Here is a 12,189-nt window from a genome sequence, read left to right on the forward strand (position 1 = left end):
TTTTTCTTTCAAAAAGAAGATAAGAACAAGAGGCTCACCACGGTGGTGCCGGCGACGAGTTCGTCGCGGGCGATCGACGGCGATGAAGACGGGGCGGGGACGGGGCGTGACGGACCGCTAAATCTAGACAAATCTCGTTGAAAATGGAGCTTGGAGGTCGAGTTTCGAGAGGAGAAAGCTTAACTAGTGTGGCTCGGGCATTTCATCGAACACCTCATGTGCATAGGAGGTGAACTAGAGCACCCAAATGCCCTCCCCTCGCCGGCTTGACAAAATAGAGCACTGTGGAGTGCTCTGTCGCGGCGATGGGGTATATATAGGCAAGTTATTTGTCCTGGTTTGTGGCATGAACCGGGACTAAAGCCACCACTTCTGTCTCGGTTCAATCCACTAAACGGGACCAATGGTTGTGGGCCAGTAGCGAGGACCATTGGTCTCGGTTCGTGGCTCGAACCGGGACAAATGGTTCCACACAAACCGGGACCAATGCCCACGAGGCCCCGGCCGCCCCCCTGGGCTCACGAACCGGGTCTAATACCCCCATTGGTCCCGGTTCTTGAAGAACCGGGACTAATGGGCTGGCCAGGGCCGAACGGTAGCCCTGTTTTCTACTAGTGCACTAGTGCACATGCATTGATATTTAGTTGGCAGGACTAGTTACACACACATATACTCAGTTGGCGCGGCAATGTAGTTTAGTTGCACAATGCAGTACTTTAGTTGCACCATATAGCACCAAAGTTGGCATCAAAAAAAATCGTCGAAACATACCCATGCGGGATCTAGTTTCGAAGATCACGTCGTGATGAATCCAAAGGTGAAAACGGATCTGAATTCCAACGTGTGGTTTAAAAGATATGACTTTTTAAAGATTTAAGAGGCGAAAATAAATGTGTTTCACAAACTAGTCTGTACGCATTTGCTGTACACATTTAATGCTAACAAAAATATCCATTAACTGAGAAAAAGACACAAACTAGATAATTGCTATTTATAGATTATTAGGGACCAAAACTTGCAATTTTAGGTCGGCCGCTCCCAAAGTGTAGCGAGCAGCCGGCCGCTCGCTAGACCGGTCCTTCTGTTGGGCCACTCAAATGCGATTTTAGTTTGTTACACGGTTATATAATTAAGATGACGGGAAACTAGTCTGATAAAACCGGACGTGAATTTTTGGGACATGTGGCTAGCCGCTACCGTTATCCCGGTGGTCCATCAAGGCGCTGAGATTGCTACTTTTAATAGGACTTTTGCAATACGTGCCGCGTGAATTCACACTTCACGCGAATACGCTGCAGCAGTGGACCAGCCGTACCCTAAAAAAAAAGCAGTGGACCAGCCGCACAGGCCGCATTCAATGGATCACAGGAGAAAAGCAGAACGCGTCCGGGAGATGGATTAACTCCCGTCCTTCGGTGGGTGTGCGATAATTGAGCCGTACTCCCGCAGCACCCAACAACATGTCCAGGGCTTCAAACTCAATTTGTTTCTGAGGCTTTGATTCTTTGTTATGGAGAGGTGCGTGCTGACTTCTGCTTATTCTGTTTCTACATTAGCATGTCCAGGGTTTTAGTGGAGACTTATGGACTGGGCTTTTCCAGATTCAGTTGTTTTGGGGTGATAAATGTAGACATAATCCATCCTGGGTGAACTGATGGCCTGCGTCACATTTAAAACTGCCTTTGCAGCTAATTAACCCACTGTCGGCCACATGTGGATGATTTAAAGCTATGTACTCCTGCTGAATTGTGTGCCGAGGACTATCTTTATCATGTGCTTTGCCTAGTTACAGGATCCAAATAACTCAAATGGTGGTGGATAAGTGCAATAGATCAACCAAATTACTGGTACAAGAACCGTAAACACAGACTAAATGCGCGGTAGGTGAGCTCGCATCACGTACTAGGAGAAACATGGGGAGGACTTGATGTACTTGTTCTTCCCCTTCCAAAGCCTGCATCCTCATTTGTGTTAGTCGGACAGAGTGCAAACGATGTATGGAACAGCAGATGATGAACTTACACCACACCACGGCAATCACAGCTGTAGAAATGCCTCCCCGGGTTTACTACGGCCTGAAATGAACCAGACCACATGCACGGCTTTGCACTCAGGGCAACGGATGAGAGAGAGCGAGGCGACCTGGTTGGAGATGACATAAGGATGAATGTGGTGGAGAGCTTCCCTGGGACATGGATGAATACATGGTTCTAACCTGCAACAGGAGGATGGTTGCAAGAGAGAGCGAGGAACGAGCGCCGAGCAGAATGGTTGGACAGCCGAAGCAACAAGGCCGAATGGATTAAAGAGACGGAGGGGAGCGTGGTGCAGGTAGCTGTTGCAACAAATGAGTGATTCAATGCGTCTGGTTCCTTTGCATGCACCAGACTTGACCTGTCAGACAGAATACGAAAGACATACAGGTTGGATATGGTGCACAGAAATAAATATACATTCTCACCGTATAAAATATATGCACAAATCACGTGGGAATGGGCGGGCGGGACAACGACCTCGCTTGGCACCACGTCCACTCGCAATTTATCGGATAAAACCACGTATACCAACAATCACTAAAGTAGTGACCTATATTTCTATTTGTTGAAGAGGGAGTAGTGGTTATTATTTATTGAAGACCCTCTTGACCAAGACCCAATAATCTGACATCCCATGTTCTGACTTCTGACTAGTCAATCAATCATTTCGCCCAAATAAGTGATATTCTCTGTATCGATCCGGTTTTAGTAGCCCGTTATCTTGGTTTAACTACGAGCGAAACCATTTTTCGTATGTCTTAGTCACCAGTGAAAAAGAATCTGGAGAGACAAGGAGAATCTGCACGTTACACAGAAGTTGAAAGTTCACTCGGTCCAGCTAGCTAGCTCTCCAGTTCAGTTGAGAATACTACTATTGTAAACATTTTCTCACCGACGCGCCGCCGATAGCTGAGCAGTAGGCGGCCGGCCGCGCTACTATGGGTACTGCTTTGTGCCTGGTGGTGCTGCTACTGCTGCTTGTCAATGCTCCGGCTTCTGAGGCAGCGGACGACGACGACGAGCAGCTGCTGGAGCGGTTCAAGGAGGCGGTACGCAACCGCGGGGAGCTCAGGGGATGGACCCGCGGCGACGGCGCCTGCAGGTTCCCCGGAGCGGCATGCGTCACGGGAGGGAGGAGCATCGTGTCGCTCTCCCTGGTGGGCGTCCAACTCGACGTTGATTTCAGCGCCGTCGCCGGCGCACTGCTGCAACTGGGTGGCGTCGAGGTCGTCAGCCTGCGAGGTGTCAACGTCAGCGGCTCGCTCGGGAGCGGCGGCGGCGGCGGCGCCGGAGGGTGGAGGTGCGGCCAGAAGCTGGCTCAGCTCGACCTGTCCGGGAACATCATGCTGCGTGGATCCGTTGCTGATGCTCGCGCTCTCGCCGGCGCGTGCGAAGGACTGCGGGAGCTGAACCTGTCTGGTAACGCACTCGTTGGCGGTGGCGGTAACGGCGGGAAGGGAGATGGCGGGGACATCTTTGCCCGCCTGGATGTCCTTGACCTGTCAGACAACAACATCACTGGCGACGGCGAGCTCAGCTTGATGGGTGGTGTCCGCCGGCTGAACCTCGCCGGGAACAAAATCTCAGGTGCTCTCCCGGTCCCGGTATTCCCCAATTGCTCCAGAATGGAGGCACTTGATCTGTCTAGAAATTTAATCTCCGGTGAGGTGCTGCCTGGGGTCCTGTCTGGCTGCACTGCTCTTGCTTCGCTCAACCTCTTCAGCAACCACTTGGAGGGCGCTTTCCCGCTGGACAACGCGTTCCCGGCGCCGCTCTCCTACCTCAACCTGTCGAACAACAACTTCTCCGGTGAGCTCCCTGCCGATGCATTCATTGGGCTCCCGCGTCTCTCGTCGCTCTCTTTGTCCTTCAACCACTTCAGCGGCGCCGTGCCTGACTCTCTAGGCAGACTTGCCGAGCTCAGGGTGCTGGACCTTAGCTCGAACGCGCTCGCTGGAGCTATACCGCCCTCACTCTGCCCGAGTACCGGCAACAAGTCCAAGCTCGAGGTGCTCTACCTGCAGAACAACTACCTCACCGGCGTCATCCCGCCGACGATCTCCGACTGTGAAAGCCTCGAGTCTCTAGACCTCAGCCTTAACTACATCAATGGATCCATCCCCGCCTCCCTCGGCAGCCTTAGCCGGCTCCGGGACCTCATCCTGTGGGAGAACAAACTGCAGGGTGAGATCCCCACGTCGCTAGCCAGTGCTCGCCGACTCGAAAACTTCATCCTTGAGTACAATGGTCTCACAGGCAACATCCCATCGGAATTTGTGAACTGCAAGAACCTGAGATGGATAGCGCTCGGAAGCAATCAGCTCTCTGGATCGGTGCCGGCATGGCTGGGGCAGCTAGACAACCTTACAATCTTGAAGCTCAACAACAACTCTTTCTCAGGGAAGATACCGCCGGAGCTAGGAGACTGCAAGAGTTTGGTTTGGCTGGATCTGAACGACAACCAGCTTAGTGGATCGATTCCACCGGAACTGGCAAAGCAGTCCGGCAAGATGAACGTCGGCCTCGTCGTCGGGCGGCCATACGTATACCTGCGCAACGACGAGCTGAGCAGCAAATGTCGCGGCAAGGGGAGCTTGCTCGAGTTCGCCAGCATCCGTTCCGAAGATCTAAACAGGATGGCTAGCAAGAAGCTGTGCAACTTCACACGAATGTACATGGGCAGCACACAGTACACTTCCAATCTCAATGGCTCCATGATATTCTTGGACCTGTCATTTAACAAGCTCGACTCCGAGATACCCAAGGAACTTGGGGCGATGTACTATCTGATGATCATGAATCTTGGGCACAATATGCTTTCTGGTGCCATCCCAGACGAGCTTGCAGGTGCCAAGAAACTGGCTGTGCTTGACCTGTCACACAACCGGTTGGAAGGCCCAATCCCCACTTCATTTTCATCACTATCATTTTCGGAGATTGATCTATCATACAATAGGCTGAATGGGTCAATACCGGAGCTGGGATCCCTTGCCACTTTCCCGGAGAGCCAATATGAGAACAACTCAGGCTTGTGCGGTTTCCCTCTGCCTATGTGTCAACCATCTTCTCAGCACCACCCCCCACTAGTAAGCAACACCTTCAGTAATAAGTACCATCTGATAAAAATCCTACTCCCAACTATCACACTAGTTTTTGTTGTTATTGCTATTTTCTTATACTACCAATCGATGAGAAACAAACTCAAGAAAAGCAGGATCAAAGCTTCCGATGATCCGACAGATCCAGCAAACCATCAGTTAATCTCACATCTTGAGCTTGTGCGCGCCACTAATAATTTCAGTGAAGACAACATGTTGGGATCTGGAGGGTGTGGAAAGGTATTCAAGGGACAGTTGAGCAGTGGTTTGGTGGTTGCAATTAAGGTTCTTGACATGCGGTCCAAGCATGCCTTTAGAAGCTTCGACGCAGAGTGTCGTGTGCTTCGCATGGCGCGGCACCGCAACCTGATACAAATAGTCAACACATGTTCTAACATGGATTTCAGAGCGTTGGTGTTAGAGTACATGCCCAATGGTAACTTAGATGCACTACTTCACTTCTCACAAGGGGGCGAGAGACAATTCGGGTTCCGTCAGAGGCTGCAGGTTATGCTCGAGGTGTCGATGGCAATGGATTATCTACACCATGATTACCATGAAACTGTTTTGCATTGCGACTTGAAGCCAAGCAATGTGTTGTTTGACGAGGACATGATTGTGCATGTGGCTGATTTTGGCATTGCAAGACTACTACAAGCTGATGATAGCTCTGTGTTCTCCTTGAGCATGCATGGCACTACTGGGTACATGTCACCAGGTACTTAGTACTAATTATCCTGCTCAATCTACTGATTTCTTGTTTTATAGTCGATTAACTATTATTGGTCACTCATGTTGGAATTTGCTTTATCCATTTCTTTCACAGAGTATGGGTTGTATGGGAAAGCATCACGAAATAGCGATGTATTCAGCTACGGAATCATGCTCCTTGAAGTCTTCACTGGAAAGAGGCCGACAGATGCTATGTTTGTTGGAGGACTGGGCCTTAGACGATGGGTTCACCAGTTATTTCAGGCGAATCAGCTTGTCCATGCCGTGGATAGACGGCTGCTGCAATGCTCCGACATGGACATTGGTTTTCTTGCCCCAATACTGGAGGTTGGTTTGCTCTGCTCCAGTGACTCGCCACGCGATAGGATAACGATGAGCGATGTAGTCTTGAGGCTGAACAAGATCGAAGCAGAGTATGCTAAAAATACAACATCTACTTCAGGAAGTGCGTCACAGTGATTGGCCGCCCTTACATCATCATGGCCACATGCAGGATTCTGGAGAAAGAAAAAGAAAAGGGTGAGCGATAAATATTTGGATACACTTGGTAGCCTTTCTTTTTTTGTTCATCGGAACGATTTGCTACCTGACCTTGGAGCTGAAATTTGTATGTTCTTAGTCCCTCATAGGTATCCTTTTTGTTTCATTTCTGAGTGTATTGCCCAATTTTATGCCAGCAGCACGACATGATTCCTAAAGCATTTGGATGTTCATAAACTTGCACACTTACTATTGTTTTGTGGACATGCATAGTATCACTTTCTTTGCTGGTTCACCTCAAGGTTCTTACCCCTTACCGTGGCAAATGTAAAAAAAAATGTCCTTGTCTAAATTCTCATCGTAATTATCATACTTCAAACTTCAATCCATATCATGCTACCCACTTCGCAACCGATTCGGTCGCCCTTGCTTTGCTTCAGGGCCACATGGCATGCACAACCCTTCTTGAGAAAGAAAAAAAGGAAAGGGGCTGAGCAATATATAATTTGGACACAGGCTGTAGCACTTCATTCGTTCAACACAATGATTTGCAACCAGTTTTGGAACTTAAATTTGTGTGTCATTCTGCCATGTGTGCTTCGTACTGCATGAAATGAAACACAAAATGTTCACAGAGAAGTAGGCATGATGTCGATCATAATTAAACCTACAAAACAGGGGTACAGTTTATCTCTTACGGAGGACAACAGGATCAGCCAATTTGTGCATGGCAGTCATATAAGCCAATATTTCAATTGTACAATCAGGAAAAATGCCGAGTATATGTCATGTCGTAGTATGCTGGAAAAACAGACTGAATTTACAGGACAAGGCGTATGACAAACCCTCATAATTTCCTCGAAAAAAAACCCTCATAATGCTTTACAGAGAGGAAAGTGTTGATGTATCTTTTCCATGGAAAGGAAAAATAACCTTGATTCCTACAGATAAAAAATAACCTCGATAACAAATCATTTAAACACTCCACAAACAGTAGAGCAGCAGATTTATTACAGATTTCAGTCTGCTGACAACACAATACCTGAATGTGAAGTAAAAATGTCATCAAATAAGGCATATATTATACAACAACCACAGCACAAAACACCAAAGAAAACAAAGACGGATTAACACGTTCATGCGCTGCTTCAATCCTTCTTCTGGACCCTGAGTGTGAAGGCCTGGAGGGACAAGAGCACTTGCTTGATCCGCTCTCTGATCTCAGCATCAATCAGATTTCCATCACTGTCAAACTTGGGTGGCTGCTGAAATGCTTGGACGAACAGCTCTGGCTTGTTGATGAAATGAAGATCTAAGAACACCCCGACCTGCCGGAGATGGTACTGTGATCTACCTCCTCCAAAGCCACCTCCCGCGCTGACAATCGCAGCAGGTTTGTCTGCCCAGCAATTCTTTCCTCTAGAAGCCCAGTCAAGTGCATTCTTCAGAGGGGCTACAGTTGGAACGAAACTATGTGAAGGAAGCACATATATGAGCATCGATAATAGAATCTAACAGCAAAAGGCAGTCCCTCTATTCGCCATTTAGAAATCACTAAACTATTGGGCCTTCACGTCAAAGCCATTTTCTACAACTACATGATTGTCTGAAGCTTCATAACAATAGGATTTTTCAGGATAGTTATTTGTCCTTCTTTTGTACTAGACATCAACATATCCATCAAAAATCATAAGGTGTTACGAAAACTGAATGGTTTTTTTGTGCACTTAAACTAAGCATGGTATTCTACTGCACCTATTATACCTATGGACTGTATCAGAACATGAAAATATTATTACTTATAGATTTATATTATTTTATTTTATGACCCAGATACAGGTTCAAGCACTAATAGCTCAATTTGGCTGCCCATTCAGCAATGTTGCATAAGAGAGCATGTATTAGGCTCAACCACTTGTTCAGGTTCATAAAAAAGAGCTTATCAAAGAGCGAATACGGCAAGTGAACATGATGAGAACCATTGCAATGATCAATCAAAACAGGCTCAACCGCTGTTAATTAATATAACCAAACAGAAGTTTACAGTTAATGTGAGTAGTTCACTGCAACATAGTCTGACGATAACTGGCAATGCTGAGATACACTGCTCAAACACTTGTATAGTTGGATTACCACAAGAAACTAAATGCAATAAATGGTTAGTAATATCTTAGATCCTTCGAGCACATAATATAATTGAAAGAGCTGAGTATCAAATTACCATATTGGTTTAGTCAGACTACTCGATTAGCTTAAATTAGTACCGAAAGACAGAAAAACTAAGATCTGGAATTGTTACAGGGCAGGCAATCGTGTGAAGCAAACTTAACTGCAACAACTACAAGATTGTTGGTTGCTGCTGGATAGGGTGGAGAGAAGATCAGCTGGGTACTTGGTGTGGTGGAATTAGATAGGGGCATTTTTCAGCTCTACCAGTTATCATTGAACTACATTGAAGCAAGCTAAAAGGATAGGACAGAACATTGACACCCTTTTCTTTATAAAATTTGCAAGAAAGGAATAAAGGAAGTCCCAATACAATGATGGTGTCATGCTTACTGACCCTATTCGAAAACTTCAGTATTATGTAGTCACTACTTTAGCTATAATCTAGTATCTGGTCATGTTTCCAACAGCCGCATGCTTGACAGGCCTCCACTAATTAGGCATCATGAGAGTGAAAATTGGAATAAAATCCCACTGATAGTGCATCATGAGAAATTGGGAATCAAACGGAACCCACCACTTGTGCACCATGACAACCAAATCTGAATCCACCTTGTCAGACGTCGCACTATGCCACCACAGTTAGTCTCTGTTGCCGACAGTTACTTCCAGATACCAAAATCCTTGGTCGAATTGACACGAAACAAGCGCAGGCGACATTAAGCATCACTAAGAAGAGATGCCCCAAATTACACGGACAATCAGTAGTATAACCTTTAAGCTGTATCTATGTCAATTTGTGCAGCAGCAGAAGCGAGTGCCAATTTGGGCGACATTCTTACATGGCTTGAGCAATCGAAGAGTACTTGGCAGGGAAACGAGGCTGGAATTAAGGAGGGGGGAGGAGCGGGCACTCACTCGCGATGGAGTAGTTGTACTCGGGCGAGCCGAAGAGGAAGCAGTCGGCGCCGGCGATGCGGTCGCGGAAGGCCTTGACGGCGGGCGGGAAGCCCCCGTCGGGCGTCTCGAGGTCGGTGTTGAGCAGCGGCAGCGCGGAGATGTCCACGTGCTCCACGCGCATCCCCGGGACCGACTCCTCGCACACCTCCGCCGCTGGCCAGTCAACCCCGGGGTCAGCACAGCAGCCGCGCGTGCCCGAGCGAGCGACAAACAAGCACGAAGAAGGGGGGAGAGTCGGGAGAGGCAGAGAGCGTACCGGCGCGGAGGAGGCCGCGGTTGTAGGAGGCCCTGCGGAGGGAGCCGCAGACGGCGGCCACGCGGAGGATGGGCTTCGCCGCGGCGACCTCCATGCTCTCCTCTCCTCTCCGCTTCTTTTGGCTTTGCGAGGGAGGGGGCAGTCTGAAGTATGTAGATGCAGTCTGAAGTCTAAACCTGCAGCGGTCAATGTAAACGTGAGGCTCGCACGTCAGTTTGGATGATGTTCAAAATTTGGCAAACAAAACCATAAAATTCAGCAAAACAAAGTAATGTGCTCTCGATTTTTGAACTCAAACTAGAGTAGTACTCCCTCCGTCCGGAAATACTCGTCGAAGGAATGGATGTATCTAGATGTATTTTAGTTCTAGATACATTCATTTTTATACATTTTTTCGACGAGTATTTCCGGACGGAGGGAGTACCTCCGTCTGGTTTATTGGTGTCCTTCGTATTTTGTGTTAAATTTTAACTCATAAAATATTAATGCATCTCATTAAAAATTACTATTAGTATTATTTTTATAACATTAATTAAATTTAAAATCAAAATTTGACCCAAAATTTGACCCAAAATATTGGCTACCTTCTCGATGAAGTACCTTGGACTACCTCTTTCAGTGAGCCGCCTTAAAGCGCTCCATTTCCAGCACCTGAAAGATAATGTTGCTAGTAAGCTCACTCCATGGCGACCAATGCCACTTCCATTGGGTATGACGTCCTAGTCAAAACGGTCCTCACTACATGTCGCTTTTTCGGTGGGGTTGTGGGCGCCCAAGCGGGGCCCTCTTCGGTGTCGGTCACTAGGATCATCCGTGAGGATGGTGGTCGTGGCGAGTAAGCTCCTGTCGTCCCCTTAAATTCTCCTAATATGGAACTTCCGTTGGTAATGGAGGTGGGAACATCTTTCGGAGACAAGGCGCATACCCACCAGACTCAAAATGATGGGTCCCTCTTCTTTTCGGTCCGAGTGGGTCTTCCTTCATGTGGTCGTCGGCAGAGATCGACCGAATTGCCTCCAACTCGATGGCAAGTGATACATCCATTTTGCATTATGCTTTTATATCAATATTTATTGCATTATGGGCTGTCATTACACATTATATTGTTGGAAATATGCCCTAGAGGCAATAATAAAAGTATTATTATATTTCAATGTTCATGATAAATGTCTTTTATTCATGCTATAACTGTATTATCCGGAAATCGTAATACACGTGTGAATACTTAGACCTCAATATGTCCCTGGTGAGCCTCTAGTTGACTAGCTCGTTGTGATCAACAGATAGTCATGGTTTCCTGACTATGGACATTGGATGTCGTTGATAACGGGATCACATCATTAGGAGAATGATGTGATGGACAAGACCCAATCATAAGCGTTTTGCTAGAGCTTTGCCAATGTCAAGTATCTCTTCCTTCGACCATGAGATCGTGTAACTCCCGGATACCGTAGGAGTGCCTTGGGTGTATCAAACGTTACAACGTAACTGGGTGACTATAAATGTGCATTACAGGTATCTCCGAAAGTAGCTGTTGGGTTGACACGGATCGAGACTGGGATTTGTCACTCCGTATGACGGAGAGGTATCTCTGGCCCACTCGGTAATGCATCATCATAATGAGCTCAATGTGACCAAGGTGTTGGACACGGGATCATGCATTACGGTACGAGTAAAGTGACTTGCCGGTAACGAGACTGAACAAGGTATTGGGATACCGACGATCGAGTCTCGGGCAAGTAACGTACCGATTGACAAAGGGAATTGCATACAGGGTTTGATCGAATCCTCGACATAGTGGTTCATCCGATGACAACATCGAGGAGCATGTGGGAGCCATCATGGGTATCCAGATCCCGCTGTTGGTTATTGACCTGAGAGCGTCTCGGTCATGTCTGCATGTCTCCCGAACCCGTAGGGTCTACACACTTAAGGTTCGGTGACGCTAGGGTTATTAGGAAGACTAGTATGTGACTACCGAATGTTGTTCAGAGTCCCGGATGAGATCCTGGACGTCACGAGGAGCTCCGGAAGGGTCCGGAGGTAAAGATTTATATATGGGAAGTTGTCAAACGGACACCGGGAAGTTTCGGGGTCATACCGGTATTGTACCGGGGCCACCGGAAGGGTTCCGGGGGTCCACCGGGAGGGCCACCCCTCCCGGGGGGCCACATGGGCTGCGTGGGGCAGGGAGCCAGCCCCTGGTGGGCTGGCCGCACCCCCTCCCTTGGGCCCTTGCTCCTAGGGTTGAGGGGGGAACCCTAGAGGGGGCGCCCCCTTGGCTTGGGGGGCAAGCCACCCTCTCCCCCTCTCCCCTTGGCCGCCGCACCCCCCCCTAGATGGGTTCTAGGGGGCCGGCCCCCTTCTCCCTTCCCCCTATAAATAGAGGGGTGAGGGGAGGGCAGCCGCACGACCCTCCAAGGCGCAGCCCTCCCCTCCCCAACACCTCTCCTCCTCCGTT

At 48.2% G+C, this 12,189-nt stretch overlaps 2 protein-coding genes across 2 annotated transcripts; one reads left to right on the forward strand and one right to left on the reverse strand.

Moving 5' to 3' along the window:
* Nucleotides 1-2,751: 2,751 nt before the first annotated feature.
* Nucleotides 2,752-6,583, forward strand: LOC123072542 (brassinosteroid LRR receptor kinase BRI1). The gene is made up of 2 exons (XM_044496117.1): nucleotides 2,752-5,852; nucleotides 5,961-6,583. Exons 1-2 carry the CDS (start codon nucleotides 2,975-2,977, stop codon nucleotides 6,323-6,325), a joined length of 3,243 nt encoding a protein of 1,080 aa, XP_044352052.1. The 5' UTR covers nucleotides 2,752-2,974; the 3' UTR covers nucleotides 6,326-6,583.
* A 600-nt stretch (nucleotides 6,584-7,183) lies between these two features.
* LOC123072543 (probable NADPH:quinone oxidoreductase 1) lies at nucleotides 7,184-9,890 on the reverse strand. The gene is made up of 3 exons (XM_044496118.1): nucleotides 9,729-9,890; nucleotides 9,431-9,625; nucleotides 7,184-7,799 (listed from the first exon to the last, which is right to left on the reverse strand). The coding sequence occupies exons 1-3, from the start codon at nucleotides 9,820-9,822 to the stop codon at nucleotides 7,495-7,497; spliced, it is 594 nt and encodes a 197-aa protein (XP_044352053.1). The 5' UTR covers nucleotides 9,823-9,890; the 3' UTR covers nucleotides 7,184-7,494.
* Nucleotides 9,891-12,189: the final 2,299 nt, after the last annotated feature.

Source organism: Triticum aestivum, chromosome 3B (assembly GCF_018294505.1).
Source record: "Triticum aestivum cultivar Chinese Spring chromosome 3B, IWGSC CS RefSeq v2.1, whole genome shotgun sequence".
NCBI classification, from domain to species: Eukaryota; Viridiplantae; Streptophyta; class Magnoliopsida; order Poales; family Poaceae; genus Triticum; species Triticum aestivum.